The sequence below is a fragment of the Rhinoderma darwinii genome, chromosome 2 (assembly GCF_050947455.1).
Source record: "Rhinoderma darwinii isolate aRhiDar2 chromosome 2, aRhiDar2.hap1, whole genome shotgun sequence".
NCBI lineage: Eukaryota > Metazoa > Chordata > Amphibia > Anura > Rhinodermatidae > Rhinoderma > Rhinoderma darwinii.
In genome coordinates this window covers 18,349,646-18,362,650 of record NC_134688.1, presented here as the reverse complement: position 1 = coordinate 18,362,650, position 13,005 = coordinate 18,349,646, and the positions used below count along the sequence as shown (strand labels likewise).

At 43.7% G+C, this 13,005-nt stretch overlaps 1 protein-coding gene across 4 annotated transcripts in view; it reads left to right on the top strand.

Moving 5' to 3' along the window:
• The window catches only part of ME3 (malic enzyme 3), a 335,644-nt gene that overhangs the window by 161,442 nt on the left and 161,197 nt on the right, over positions 1 to 13,005 (top strand). For all 4 annotated transcript variants that reach the window (XM_075851433.1, XM_075851434.1, XM_075851435.1 and 1 more), the window contains exons 3-4: positions 10,629 to 10,762; positions 11,382 to 11,531. In XM_075851433.1, the coding sequence (XP_075707548.1) occupies positions 10,629 to 10,762; positions 11,382 to 11,531 (284 nt within the window). The remainder of the gene's footprint in view (positions 1 to 10,628; positions 10,763 to 11,381; positions 11,532 to 13,005) is intronic.

Genomic DNA, 13,005 nt, shown 5'->3' with positions numbered 1-13,005 from the left:
TTTCACGGGGTTCCATAATGGTGTCAGGGACCAGGGTAGACTAGGTATAGGGCTTGTGAATTTGTAATGGTGGGGGGGGTAGGGAAACGGACAAGTGAGCCCTAATCTACCCGCCACTCTGTCCCTGCCTACTTGCAACGACCCGCCCTAGACGACGGGGTACAACTGGGCGGCGGTCCCTGCGCTCAGTAAGTGCATGACAAACACGACAAACAAACAAGGGAATACAAGCAAGGGAAATGGGCAGTTGCTCGCGGAAACACCGTGAGCAACAGAGTAGTGAACGAGCCGAGTCAAGCCAGGAGAGTGCGAGGTACAAAGCGAAAAGCAGAAGAGTAGTCGGTAAGCCGGGGTCTGTATGGAGCAGGATCAAAAAGTAGCAGGAGCTGTAGCTGGGCCAGGAAACCTCAAGGAAAGAATTCACAAGCACAGATGGACAGGAAGAGCAGGCTTAAATAGACCGAGGGCGGGAGCTAGCTGAGTCTGGCCAGGTTGCGATAGGCTCTCCCACTCCTAAGCCTGCCAGCCTGAGTGGAGGAAGCTGGTGTCTGTCTCAGGGATGTACACTCAGGTGTTGACTGATTAATTCTGGGAGTTAACCCTGAAGCAGTGCCTGGCAGATCCTTTACAGCAAACTTATTATCGATCGGGCTAGCGACAGGATTTTTTTTTTTCCATGATCAATGCAAGCTGCTTTTCTTATCATTTTTATACACATAATTCTTGCTTCATAGCATTTTTAAGCTTCTAGTTTGAAAAAATATATATTTTTTTACTTTTTAACTCATTTGTTCTGGTAATAATATAGTGTTAACCTTTTCGTTATTGTCTACCGTAAATTTTGATATATTACATGTGTTTGGTTTTTTTTATCGTAATTGGGTCAGGGCTAGCATTACGACAATGATTAGCGGGAGGAGCGTTTTTTTTAGGGGGTATTTTAGGTGTAATTTTTATTTCATTGTTTTGTTTTTTGTTTTTTTCAATGGCTCTCCCTTAAAGATCAGAAAAGACCTTTTGGGGACTTTATTATTAGCAACCCCGTTTATAGGGGAAATCAGTCCTTTTATTGTGCCTATTGTTACTGTTCGTGCTGTGCAGGCTCTAGTTATACCCAGCAGCAGCCTCTTACTACCAACATCCCGGCGATCATGTGACCAGTCACCATGATCAGTCACCATGTGTGACTCACATTAATACTAATTAACCCCATCATGTTTCTAGTCATAATGGACAACATTGGGTTAATGTGTGAGGTACATGATGGGGATAATTACTATTAATGTGAGGCACATGAAGGTACTAAATTCATAACACCTCGTGCCTCACATTTAGTGAAAGAAAGCAGTTTTGTTTTTTGTTTTTACAGTGTACACATCATAAACGACGCAAAAAATTTGTTGTGCAAGTTATTACAGCCGCGCCAATACCGAATGTGTATATTTTATGTATTAAGACTTTTATTTTAATATTTATTGTAAAAAATGTGTATGTGTATTTTCTATTTAACATTACTTTTATACTTTTAAACTTTAATATCCTGGCATATATCTATATACTGACAATACACAGGCAGTTGTTAGGACATACCTAAGTATGCCCTAACAACAGAAAATATGAACCCTGGGCTCTCTGCCCATATATGGTATGTCCCTCAATCGCATCACAGGGATTCCCTGTGATGCGATCCAAGGGGCATTCCCCCTTCTCACTTTCCCTTGAATGCTATGGTCAGCTTTGATCGCAGCATTCTGGGGAATGGAGGTGGAGATGAGATGTTTCTCATTGCCCCGCTCCTGACAACAAGTTTTTGCGCAGTCAGCATGAGGTGATGCAGCCGGCGCTGCACTAATGAGCGGCTCCATCATTGAAGACAGAACATGGGGCGGTTAAAGGATTTTTGCTCAATAGACAATCATGGCATATATTTGCCAGGATATCATTGTGTGATGGGGGTGGGGGGGGGGGGGGGGGGGTTACCACTGGATCTTGAGAATGAAACCGTTTTCGTTCATACTCTTTTCTCCGTTAGGCGCTGTGGTAGTGCACCATAGCCCTACTGATGTGAATGGGGCGATGTTGGTGTTCCTACACAGCATAGGTCAGAAATGGTGCAGACTAGGGAAAATTCTGGCCCATGGGGCATTACGTAGTACTCAACCGCTTTCATTTTAGAGATCTGTGAGGGTCCTTGAGGTCACACCAACCCTAATCCGACATTGATGGCATTTCCTAGCTATATGACATCATTGTCTATTGTGGGGGAACCCTTTAATTGCTTTTGAGTGGGAAGTAATGAAATTACAGCACTCTAGAAGGGAGACAACATTTCCCCTGACCCTTCTCTTCAAACATTGTCTTACACTCAGGGCTACCAATGTCCATAATTGTTGGTTGCTTGCGTCTATCCATTTATAAAAGCCTTCAAGGGGGAATTATTTTTTAGTATACATGAGTCAACGGAGTTAAATGTAGAAATTGGAGGTGTTATCAGCCAGTGAAACTTTTAGTTTTTATTAGGCTGATGAAACTGTATCTGATTGGTTGTTATCTTCCAACATCCTGAACGGCCGCTACAGAGTGACAACTAGAGTTCTCTGTGTCTCTAGAGAAATGCACAGCACTGACCTCCAGTGGTCACAGACGGTATATCCACAACAGGGCAGGATTTCCAAGGTTCAAGTCCCTGGCCTAATATTTCCTCAGGAAGGCAGCATACCATTAGCAGGGTAGGAAATGCGTGATATCCTGTGTTTTAGAAGGTGTCGCCACTATGTAAAATGAAACACTTCAGATGTGCGGAAGGCAAACTCAGCAGAACTTATAATGATCTTTATTGTGTTTTGCGAAAGCTTGTGTGGATTTTCAAATTAAAATTCAAGATCAATTACAAGTTCCATTAATATTGGGGAACGTGCACAGAAATGAGAAAATAATGAATACCTATATAATCTACATATCAAGTTGAGTCACTGTGTATGTACATTACATTACTTATCTTGTACTGATCCTGAGTTACATCCTCTATTATACTCAAGAGCTGCACTCACTATTCTGCTGGTGGAGCCACTGTGTACATACATTATATTACTTATCTTGTACTGATCCTGAGTTACATCCTCTATTATACTCCAGAGCTGCACTCACTATTCTGCTGGTGGAGTCACTGGGTACATACATTACATTACTTATCTTGTACTGATCCTGAGTTACATCCTGTATTATACTCCAGAGCTGCACTCACTATTCTGCTGGTGGAGTCATTTTGTACATACATTACATTACTTATCCTGTACTGATCCTAAGTTACAACCTGTATTATACTCCAGAGCTGCACTCACTATTCTGCTGGTGGAGTCATCGTGTACATACATTACATTACTTATATTGTACTGATCCTGAGTTACAACTTGTATTATACTCCAGAGCTGCACTCACTATTCTGCTGGTGGAGTCATCGTGTACATACATGACATTACTTATCTTGTACTGATCCTGAGTTACAACCTGTATTATACTCCAGAGCTGCATTTACTATTCTGCTGGTGGAGTCACTGCGTACATACATTACATTACTTATCCTGTGCTGATCCTGAGTTACATCCTGTATTATACTCCAGAGCTGTACTCACTATTCTGCTGGTGGAGTCACTTTGTACATACATTACATTACTTATCCTGTACTGATCCTGAGTTACATCCTGTATTATACTCCAGAGCTGCACTCACTATTCTGCTGGTGGAGTCACTGTGTACATACATTACATTACTTATCCTGTACTGATCCTGAGTTACATCCTGTATTATACTCCAGAGCTGCACTCACTATTCTGCTGGTGGAGTCACTGTGTACATACATTACATTACTTATCTTGTACTGATCCTGAGTTACATCCTCTATTATACTCCAGAGCTGCACTCACTATTCTGCTGGTGGAGTCACTGGGTACATACATTACATTACTTATCTTGTACTGATCCTGAGTTACATCCTGTATTATACTCCAGAGCTGCACTCACTATTCTGCTGGTGGAGTCACTTTGTACATACATTACATTACTTATCCTGTACTGATCCTAAGTTACAACCTGTATTATACTCCAGAGCTGCACTCACTATTCTGCTGGTGGAGTCATCGTGTACATACATTACATTACTTATATTGTACTGATCCTGAGTTACAACCTGTATTATACTCCAGAGCTGCACTCACTATTCTGCTGGTGGAGTCATCGTGTACATACATGACATTACTTATCTTGTACTGATCCTGAGTTACAACCTGTATTATACTCCAGAGCTGCATTTACTATTCTGCTGGTGGAGTCACTGCGTACATACATTACATTACTTATCCTGTGCTGATCCTGAGTTACATCCTGTATTATACTCCAGAGCTGTACTCACTATTCTGCTGGTGGAGTCACTTTGTACATACATTACATTACTTATCCTGTACTGATCCTGAGTTACATCCTGTATTATACTCCAGAGCTGCACTCACTATTCTGCTGGTGGAGTCACTGTGTACATACATTACATTACTTATCCTGTACTGATCCTGAGTTATATCCAGTATTACACTCCAGAGCTGCACTCACTATTCTGCTGGTGGAGTCACTGTGTACATACTTCATATTACTTATCCTGTACTGTTCCTAAATTACACTCCAGAGCTGCATTCACAATTCTGATAGTCGTCACTGTAATAAGTCAGTAAGTTTGTCGTCAGACATGCCCTTAACATCTTAGCTTAGCTCCCATGATGCAGTGGGACAGGTAGCTTTCTCTACATTAAATGACTTTAGAGTGCCTGGTGTAAAGACTACGATCTGCAGAATGTAAATCAACAAAGCAAGCTCTGTGCAGATATTCAGATAGCCGGGACTGCTGGGACACCCGCTCTGATGTGTTCAGAACCGTGCATATAGCCCTGTAACCCCGGATCAATAAGAGATTAAGCAATGTAATATATTTACTCAACTTTTAGGTTTACTCAATATTTACTCTGCGTCGGAAAAAGTGCAGAAAAAAGGCTGAAATCGCGCCCCCCCCCCCCCCCCATTGATTTCAATGGGAGGTAGAGGCGTTTTTCTTCCCGGGCGGTATTTGGCCGCTCGTGGGAAAACAAAAAGCTGAATGTTCGTTCTTGCCGCATTTTCCGCCTCTGACCTCCCATTGAAATCAAGGGGAGGCAGAAAACACGGTGGCGCTAGTTCCTGAGCATTTTTAGTGGCGTTTTTTTTCACGCGGTCCTTGTATTGTCTTTAGCGGAAAACGTGGGGAAAAAAAGCGCAGGCAGTTCAAACTCTAACTAAGAATTCCTGAAAAAAATTGGGGCAGATTTTTTTTTTGCCTGCAAACAATCAAGTAGGAGCAGAGGTTAAAGAAGTATTCCCAGATTCAAAAATGTATCACCTATGCGGATTGGTGATAATTGTCTGATTGATTGCTGGGGACCCCACCGGTGTGAGAAAGCCCCGTTCCTCCTCACTGCACCCTGCACAGTACTTGGCTGTTTCGGTCGTTCCCACAGACTTTGAATGGAAAGGCAGCGAACATTCTTGACCGCCACTCCATTCAATGTCCTCCTCACTGCGGTCAAGCAGTGAGCAGGAACAGAGGGTTCGGGACCCCCGTTTTAATGATTGCTTTTTTATTTTGGTACAACCCCTTTAAGCTCATGTCCACAGAGTATAGAATCCAGGAGGATCAGATCTTCTCAAACCTATTCAGAAGAATGCTAGAAAGTTTGTCAATGACCATGATCCAGGGGAACTTTCGTTTTACATGATTCAGGTTAATCGAAGGAGTCTTCCATTCCCCCGCTATTGTGATTCTAGTAGCCAGAAAAATCAATAAGACAAATTTTTGGGGGAATTGGAAACAGGTTTATTTATTAATGCTTTCCAGGGGGATTAACTGAGGGAGATGTGTATCACCGATTGTAAAAAAATGATAGAAGCGTATCCAGAAACGGCATACTCTGTGGCAAGGCTACCAGATCTGTAATAGTGAGCCCTCTCCTCCACAACTCCTGAAACAACGGGTGGACGAAAGATCCTTGCCAGCCTCTGAGGAGTGAAATACCATCTCATGAGGAGTTTAGAACTGGATTCTGTCGGGGCCGTATTGATGGGGAGCTTAGCGTGACGTTTTATGAAGATTTTATCTGTGCATTCTTCTTTTTATCTTCTTGCTGAGCTACAGACATTAGAAGAGGGGGCAAATGGAAAGGCGTAATACATACCTGCAGCATGAAACCACATACGTTTTTGTAGTCTTTAACCATGGAGATACATAGGTCTGCATAGGAGCTGTATACACAAAATGGTATTCTATTGGTAATCAAGACAATTTTTTTTCTAAATTCTTTGAAACAATACAAACTGTGGTTGCACTGAATAGTAAAAAAAAAAAAGAGTTTTCGGGTTGTCCGATCGGGGGGGGGGGGGGTATACTAAAACATTTAGTGTATAAGTAAAAACTCGCACATTTTTGCGCATGCCATAGTTGCCCTGAAATTTGAGACTTTTTACTTCTCTCCACGCTTTACCAAAGCGGCGAGAAAATGGGGTGGGGTTTAGGGGCTTAGGCCGTACTACAGATTTACAATAATTTACACCTGAAACTGGCGTAAATTATAGCGCAAATCTAAATATACTCATAGCCGGTGTGGATTTGCATTTCTGTTGCACGGAAAGCCAACAATGCGCCGCATTTATTAAGAGGTGTGCAACTCTTAATAAATTTGGCGCATGTTCCGCAGACGTAAATTAGTTTTAATCTATTCGGGAGCAGTCAGTGCATGGAATATAAGACAAAAAGCAGGTCACACTATTTACACTACTTCTTAGCAAACAGTACGGCTTTTACAAGGGGTATCATGAACGAATTGAGCGAGTGAATTGTATTCATTGTTTGATGAAAAGTTATACAATTTCACAATATACTTTCTGTATCCATTCCTCACTGCTTTCAAGATCTCTGCTTGCTGTATATTCAATAGGAACCTTCATTATTTACTTCCTGTAACTGTAACGAGCCATGACCAGCACAGATTTTTATCCCCTCAAAGTTAAAGAGAACCTTTCACCTCCCCATACATGTGCAGTTGAGTGTAGCATTTAATGGGCAGGGCTGCACAAACCCTGGGGCACTTTACTTTTTTTTTTTTTTACCCTCCTCCGTTATTTAGATATCAGTGCCGTTATATTTGGCGCCCGATATTTAATTATCCCCCTGAACTGTCAAGGGGGCGTGTTACTGGCTGTGGCACTGTCCAATCAGCTACGGACAGTATCACAGCAAGAGCTGGGGAGAGGAGAGCGTGTGCGCGCGCACGCTTTCACTCTTCAGCTGTCGGCAGACAAGGACAAGACTGATCTCTCGCGAGAGATCACACGGACTTGTACTTGTCTAACGAACTGGCAAGGTGGCGTGTAATGGCAAGGGGATGTGTCACTGCTGCGGACCTCTTCAGCTATTGCACTGTCCGTAGCAGAGACGCCCCCTTGCCAGTTCGGCAGACAAGTACAAGACTGTGTGAGCTCTCGCGAGAGACCAGTATTGTCCTTGTCTACCGAGAACTGAAGAGTGATATTGCCATTACAAGCCCCATTGACAGTTCAGGGGGTTATTTAAACATCAGGTGCCAAATATAACGGCACCGATATCTAAATAATGGAGGAGGGTAGAAAAAAAAATGTCAAGTGCCCCAGGATTTGTGCAGCCCTGCCCATTACATGCTGCACTCAGCTGCACCTGTATGGGGAGGTGAAAGGTTCTCTTTAAAGAGGCTCTGTCACCAGATTTTGCAACCCCTATCTGCTATTGCATGTGATCGGCGCTGCAATGTAGATTACAGTAACGTTTTTATTTTAAAAAAACGAGCATTTTTGGCCAAGTTATGACCATTTTCGTATTTATGCAAATGAGGCTTGCAAAAGTCCAAGTGGGCGTGTATTATGTGCGTACATCGGGGCGTGTTTACTACTTTTACTAGCTGGGCTTTCTGATGAGAAGTATCATCCACTTCTCTTCACAACGCCCAGCTTCTGGCAGTGCAGATCTGTGACGTCACTCACAGGTCCTGCATCGTGTCGGCACCAGAGGCTACAGTTGATTCTGCAGCAGCATCAGCATTTGCAGGTAAGTAGCTACATCGACTTACCTGCTAACGCCGATGCTGCTGCAGAATCATCTGTAGCCTCTGGTGCCGATGTGTCCTCGCTCGTCTGACACGATGCAGGACCTGTGAGTGATGACACAGCGTGATCTCTCGAGAACACGGCTGTGTCTGCACTGCCAGAAGCTGGGCGTTGTGAAGAGAAGTGGATGATACTTCTCATCAGAACGCCCAGCTAGTAAAAGTAGTAAAAACGCCCCGATGTACGCACATAATACACGCCCAGTTGTACTTTTACTTTTCAACACGCCCACTTGGACTTTTGCAAGCCTCATTTGCATAAATACGAAAATGGTCATAACTTGGCTAAAAATGCTCGTTTTTTAAAAATAAAAACGTTACTGTAATCTACATTGCAGCGCCGATCTGCTGCAATAGGAGATAGGGGCTGCAAAATCTGGTGACAGAGCCTCTTTAAGGCCTCATTTACACGAGCGTGTGCGTTTTGCGCAGGCAAAAAAACGCAGCGTTTTGCGTGCGTAAAAGGCACTTGACAGCTCCGTGTGTCATCAGTGTATGATGCGCGGCTGCGTGATTTACGCGCAGCCGCCATCATAGAGATGAGGCTAGTCGACGTCAGTCAATGTCCAGGGTGCTGAAAGAGTTAACTGATCGGCAGTAACTCTTTCAGCACCCTCGACAGTGAATTCCGATCACAATATACAGCAACCTGTGAATAAAAAAAAGACGTTCATACTTACCAAGAACTTCCCGGCCGTTGCCTTGGTGAAGCGTCCCTCTCTTGTCATCCGGCCCCACCTCCCTGGATGACGCGGCAGTCCATGTGACCGCTGCAGCCTGTGATTGGCTGCAGCCTGTGCTTGGCCTGTGATTGGCTGCAGCTGTCACTTGGACTGAATCGTCATCCCGGGAGGTCAGACTGGAGGAAGAAGCCGGGAGTTATCGGTAAGTCAGAACTTCTTCTTTTTTTTTTACACGTTCGTGTATATTGTGATCGGAAGTCACTGTCCAGGGTGCTGAACCAGTTTAACTCTTTCAGCACCGTGGACAGTGACTGTCTCGTACCGGAACATTTTTTGCCGGGTTCGGTCAAAACGAGTTCGGCCGAACCCGGTGAAGTTCGGTGCGCTCATCTCTAATTTGACACTCCGTTTGGATGTTTGTAAACAGAAAAGCACGTGGTGCTTTTCTGTTTACAATCATCCTTTTGACAGCTCTTGCGCGAATCACGCAGTTCGCACGTAAGTGCTTCCGTGCGGCATGCGTGGTATTCAATGGGTGACTTCAATGGGTGCGTGATGCGCGAAAAACGCACGATTATAGAACATTCGCGCTGCGCAAAATTCACGCATTGTCTGCACTGCCCCATAGAGTAATATAGGTGCGTACGACACGCGTGAAAAGCACGCGCGTCGCACGCGCGTATATTACGCTCATGTAAATGAGGCCTAACAATGAAGGTTCCTATTGAATGACCGCAAGCAGAGATACTGCAAGGAATTGATACAGAAAGCATATTAAAGAATTGTATACTTTTTTTTCTTTTTTTTTTGCATAAACCATAATACCACTTTGAGGAAAAATACTGCCAGGAACATTAAATGTCAAGGTCTTGCGAAAGATACTGCTACTTCTATCCAATCCAAGGCAATTTCTGCCCTAATTTAAATCAGTCGGTCCACTTTTGAAAAGGGGCGAGAGAAGCGTAAAACAGCAAAAAGATGCAAATAAAGTGGCGTAAATTTTCTCCAATGTGTATGGATAAAATCTACTCAATGGCTTCTGCTCGTCTCCCTACGCAGCAGCCCGGGCAGTAAATGTATCGGCCATGGCATTTTACACCTAATGGATGTTGAATTATGAGCTCTTTAAAACCTGTTGCCTGAAAGCACTTTGTCAGAAATGGCTGTAAAATCTCAAGAGTCCTGTACACAATTGCAGAAATGGGGTCCTGCCTTTTCATGTGGGTTAATAGGCTGCATGGCCTCATTTTATCACCAGTAAAAATAACTGAATAGCAAAAATAGAGTTCTAAAAGCCATAAATTAAATGCAGTCATTGATGGACTCAAGAACACGGTTATTCAACTTCTGTTAAAGGGAATGGTCCGGAATTATTAAAAAGGTTCTTCTTTTCTAGAAACAGTGCCACTATTGGATATAGGCTATGTCTGGTATTGTAGCTCATCCCCATTCAAGTGACTGGGGCGTAGCTGCATTACCAAGTACAGCCTACAGCCAAGAGTGGCACTGTTTCTAGAAAAAAAAGCAAGACCATTTTTTTTTTATTCTGAACAACCCCTTTATTGGACCTCCACATATCGGGAGAGCTGTGGTCCCCTGTTTCTCATTCTTTAATTGATAAACCCACCCAAGCGGAGACTGAATGGAAATGTGGCCACGTATTGATGGTATCAAGCTCTACAATAAGCCTCCATGGTTCTTTAATGGTTAATTTTTCTTTTCTCTACCTTTTCAGGGAATGGCTTTTACTCTTGAAGAAAGGATGCAGCTTGGTATTCACGGCCTTCTCCCTCCCTGTTTCTTGAGTCAAGACGTGCAAGTGCTCAGAGTTATGAAGAGTTATGAAACCAAGTCCAGCGATCTAGACAAGTACGTTCCATATTTCCATTCTGTATCATTATATCTGTTGGGTCCTTCGTGGTTAGTATGGTTAGCACTGCAGGAATGGGCTCCTGGGTTCGAATCGGACCATGGACAACTTCTGAATGGAGAATGGAGTTGGTAGGTTCTTCATGGGTTCCCTCGAGGGACCTTGGAAAAATATACTGATCAGTTAAATGACTTATGATATATTAGCCCTAGTGTGGGTAAGGGAAGTTGTTACCCCCTCTGGGACTGATGTGAATGTTTATAATCTGTGTAAGATGCTGTGGAATATGTTGGCCCTATATGAGCAACATGAATACATACATGTTGGATAGGTTGAAACGTCCATCAAATTCAACCTTGGTCTAGGCCAGTGGCTCTCCAACTGGGGTAAAACTTAGAAGTTGTAGTTTCACCATAGTTGGACAGCCCCAGGTTACAGACCACTGGTCTAGACAAATGTCAAATAAAACCTCCTGGGCCATTTTGCCCCACCAGAAAAAAACAAACAACAATCCTTCTTGTCCACAAGTGTGGTCCGATACTTTATCTGGATGAAATGATGTCACTCTGTGTTTTTTATGCTACTATTGTCTTGATTATCCTTTGTTTTATGCTTTAGATATATCATCCTAATGACCTTACAAGACAGGAATGAGAAGCTTTTCTATCGCGTGCTGACTTCAGACATTGAGCGGTTCATGCCCATAGTATACACCCCCACTGTGGGCCTGGCATGTCAGCAGTATGGCCTGGCTTTCCGTAGACCACGGTGAGTAATGTTTAATTGATTCCCATCCAACCTATACATACAGTACAGACAGTACACCCACTGTTCCAGCATTCAGAGGCTGCGGACACCTGCGAGAATACGCAGGTGAGAAAATATTTGAGCAACATAGTTTACATTCCATGCAGCGTGCTGGAGAATGAATGCCCGTTATGGTTCTACCAGTCTATACAGGCACCGGGCCAAGATGACGTGCTATGGATGGACTCACAGGGAAAACACCTATATATCATTATTAAATCTTATTTACAAAGCCCTGGTGAAAACCTGCTGGTTAATACACAGAAGATGGTGGTTTTAACTGTCTGTACTGTTGTGGTATACACCAACCAGCTATAACATAGAACCAGTGACAGGTGAAGTAAATAACATTGGTGATCTGGTTATAATGGCACCTGACAAGTGGGGCGGGGGTATATTCGGGAGCAAGTGATCAGTCAGTTCCCAAAAATGTATGTGTTGGAAGCAGGTAAAATGCGCAAGTGTAAGGATCTGAGCGACTGTGACAAGGGCCAAATTGTGATGGATTGATGACTGGGTCAGATCATCTCCAAAACGGCCGGTCTTCTGGGGTGTTCCCGGTATGCAGTGGTTAGTACCTACCAAAAGTGGTCAACCCGTGACTCGACTATAGGTACACAGACGGCCAGGTCTCATTTATGCGCATGGAGAGTAAAGGCTAGCCAGTCTACTGGCCTAATCTCACAGAAGAACTACTTTAGCACAAATCACTGAAAATGGCACTGCTAGCTATGATAGAAAGCTGGCAGAACACGCTTGGCATCGCAGCCCAGTCTGACCCCTGTCCACCACCAAACGCACCTACAATGGGCACGTGAGCATCAGAACTGGACAATGGAGCAATGGAAAAAGGAGGCCTGGTCCGATGAATTATGTTTTTTGTTTTTTTTTACATTATGTGGATGGTCGGGTGCCTGTGTGTTGCTTACCTGGGGAACAGATGGCACCAGCATGCACTATGGGAAGAAGACAGGCTGGCGGAGACAGTGTGATGCTCAGTGTAAAATTTTGAATCCCGGTATTCATGTGGATGTGACACATACCACCTACCTAAATATTTCTGCAGACAAGCACACCCGTTCATGGCCGGGGTATTCCCTACTGGCAGTGCCCTCTTTTAGCAGGATAAGGCCACTGCCACATTGCGTGGTCTGAGGAACGTGACAAAGAGTTTAAGGTGATGACTTGTCTCCAAATTCGCCAGATCTCAATCCGATTCATCATCTGTGGGATGTGTTGGAAAAAACAAACTGATCTATGGAGGTCCCACCTCACAACTTGTAGGACATAAAGGATCTGCTGCAAACGTTTTGGTGCCATATGCCACTGGACACCTACAGAGGTCTTGGAGAGTCCTTGATTTGATGGGTCAGAGCTGTTTTGGTGGTACAAGGGGGACTTACACAATATTTGTATTATTAGTATAGTACGTATA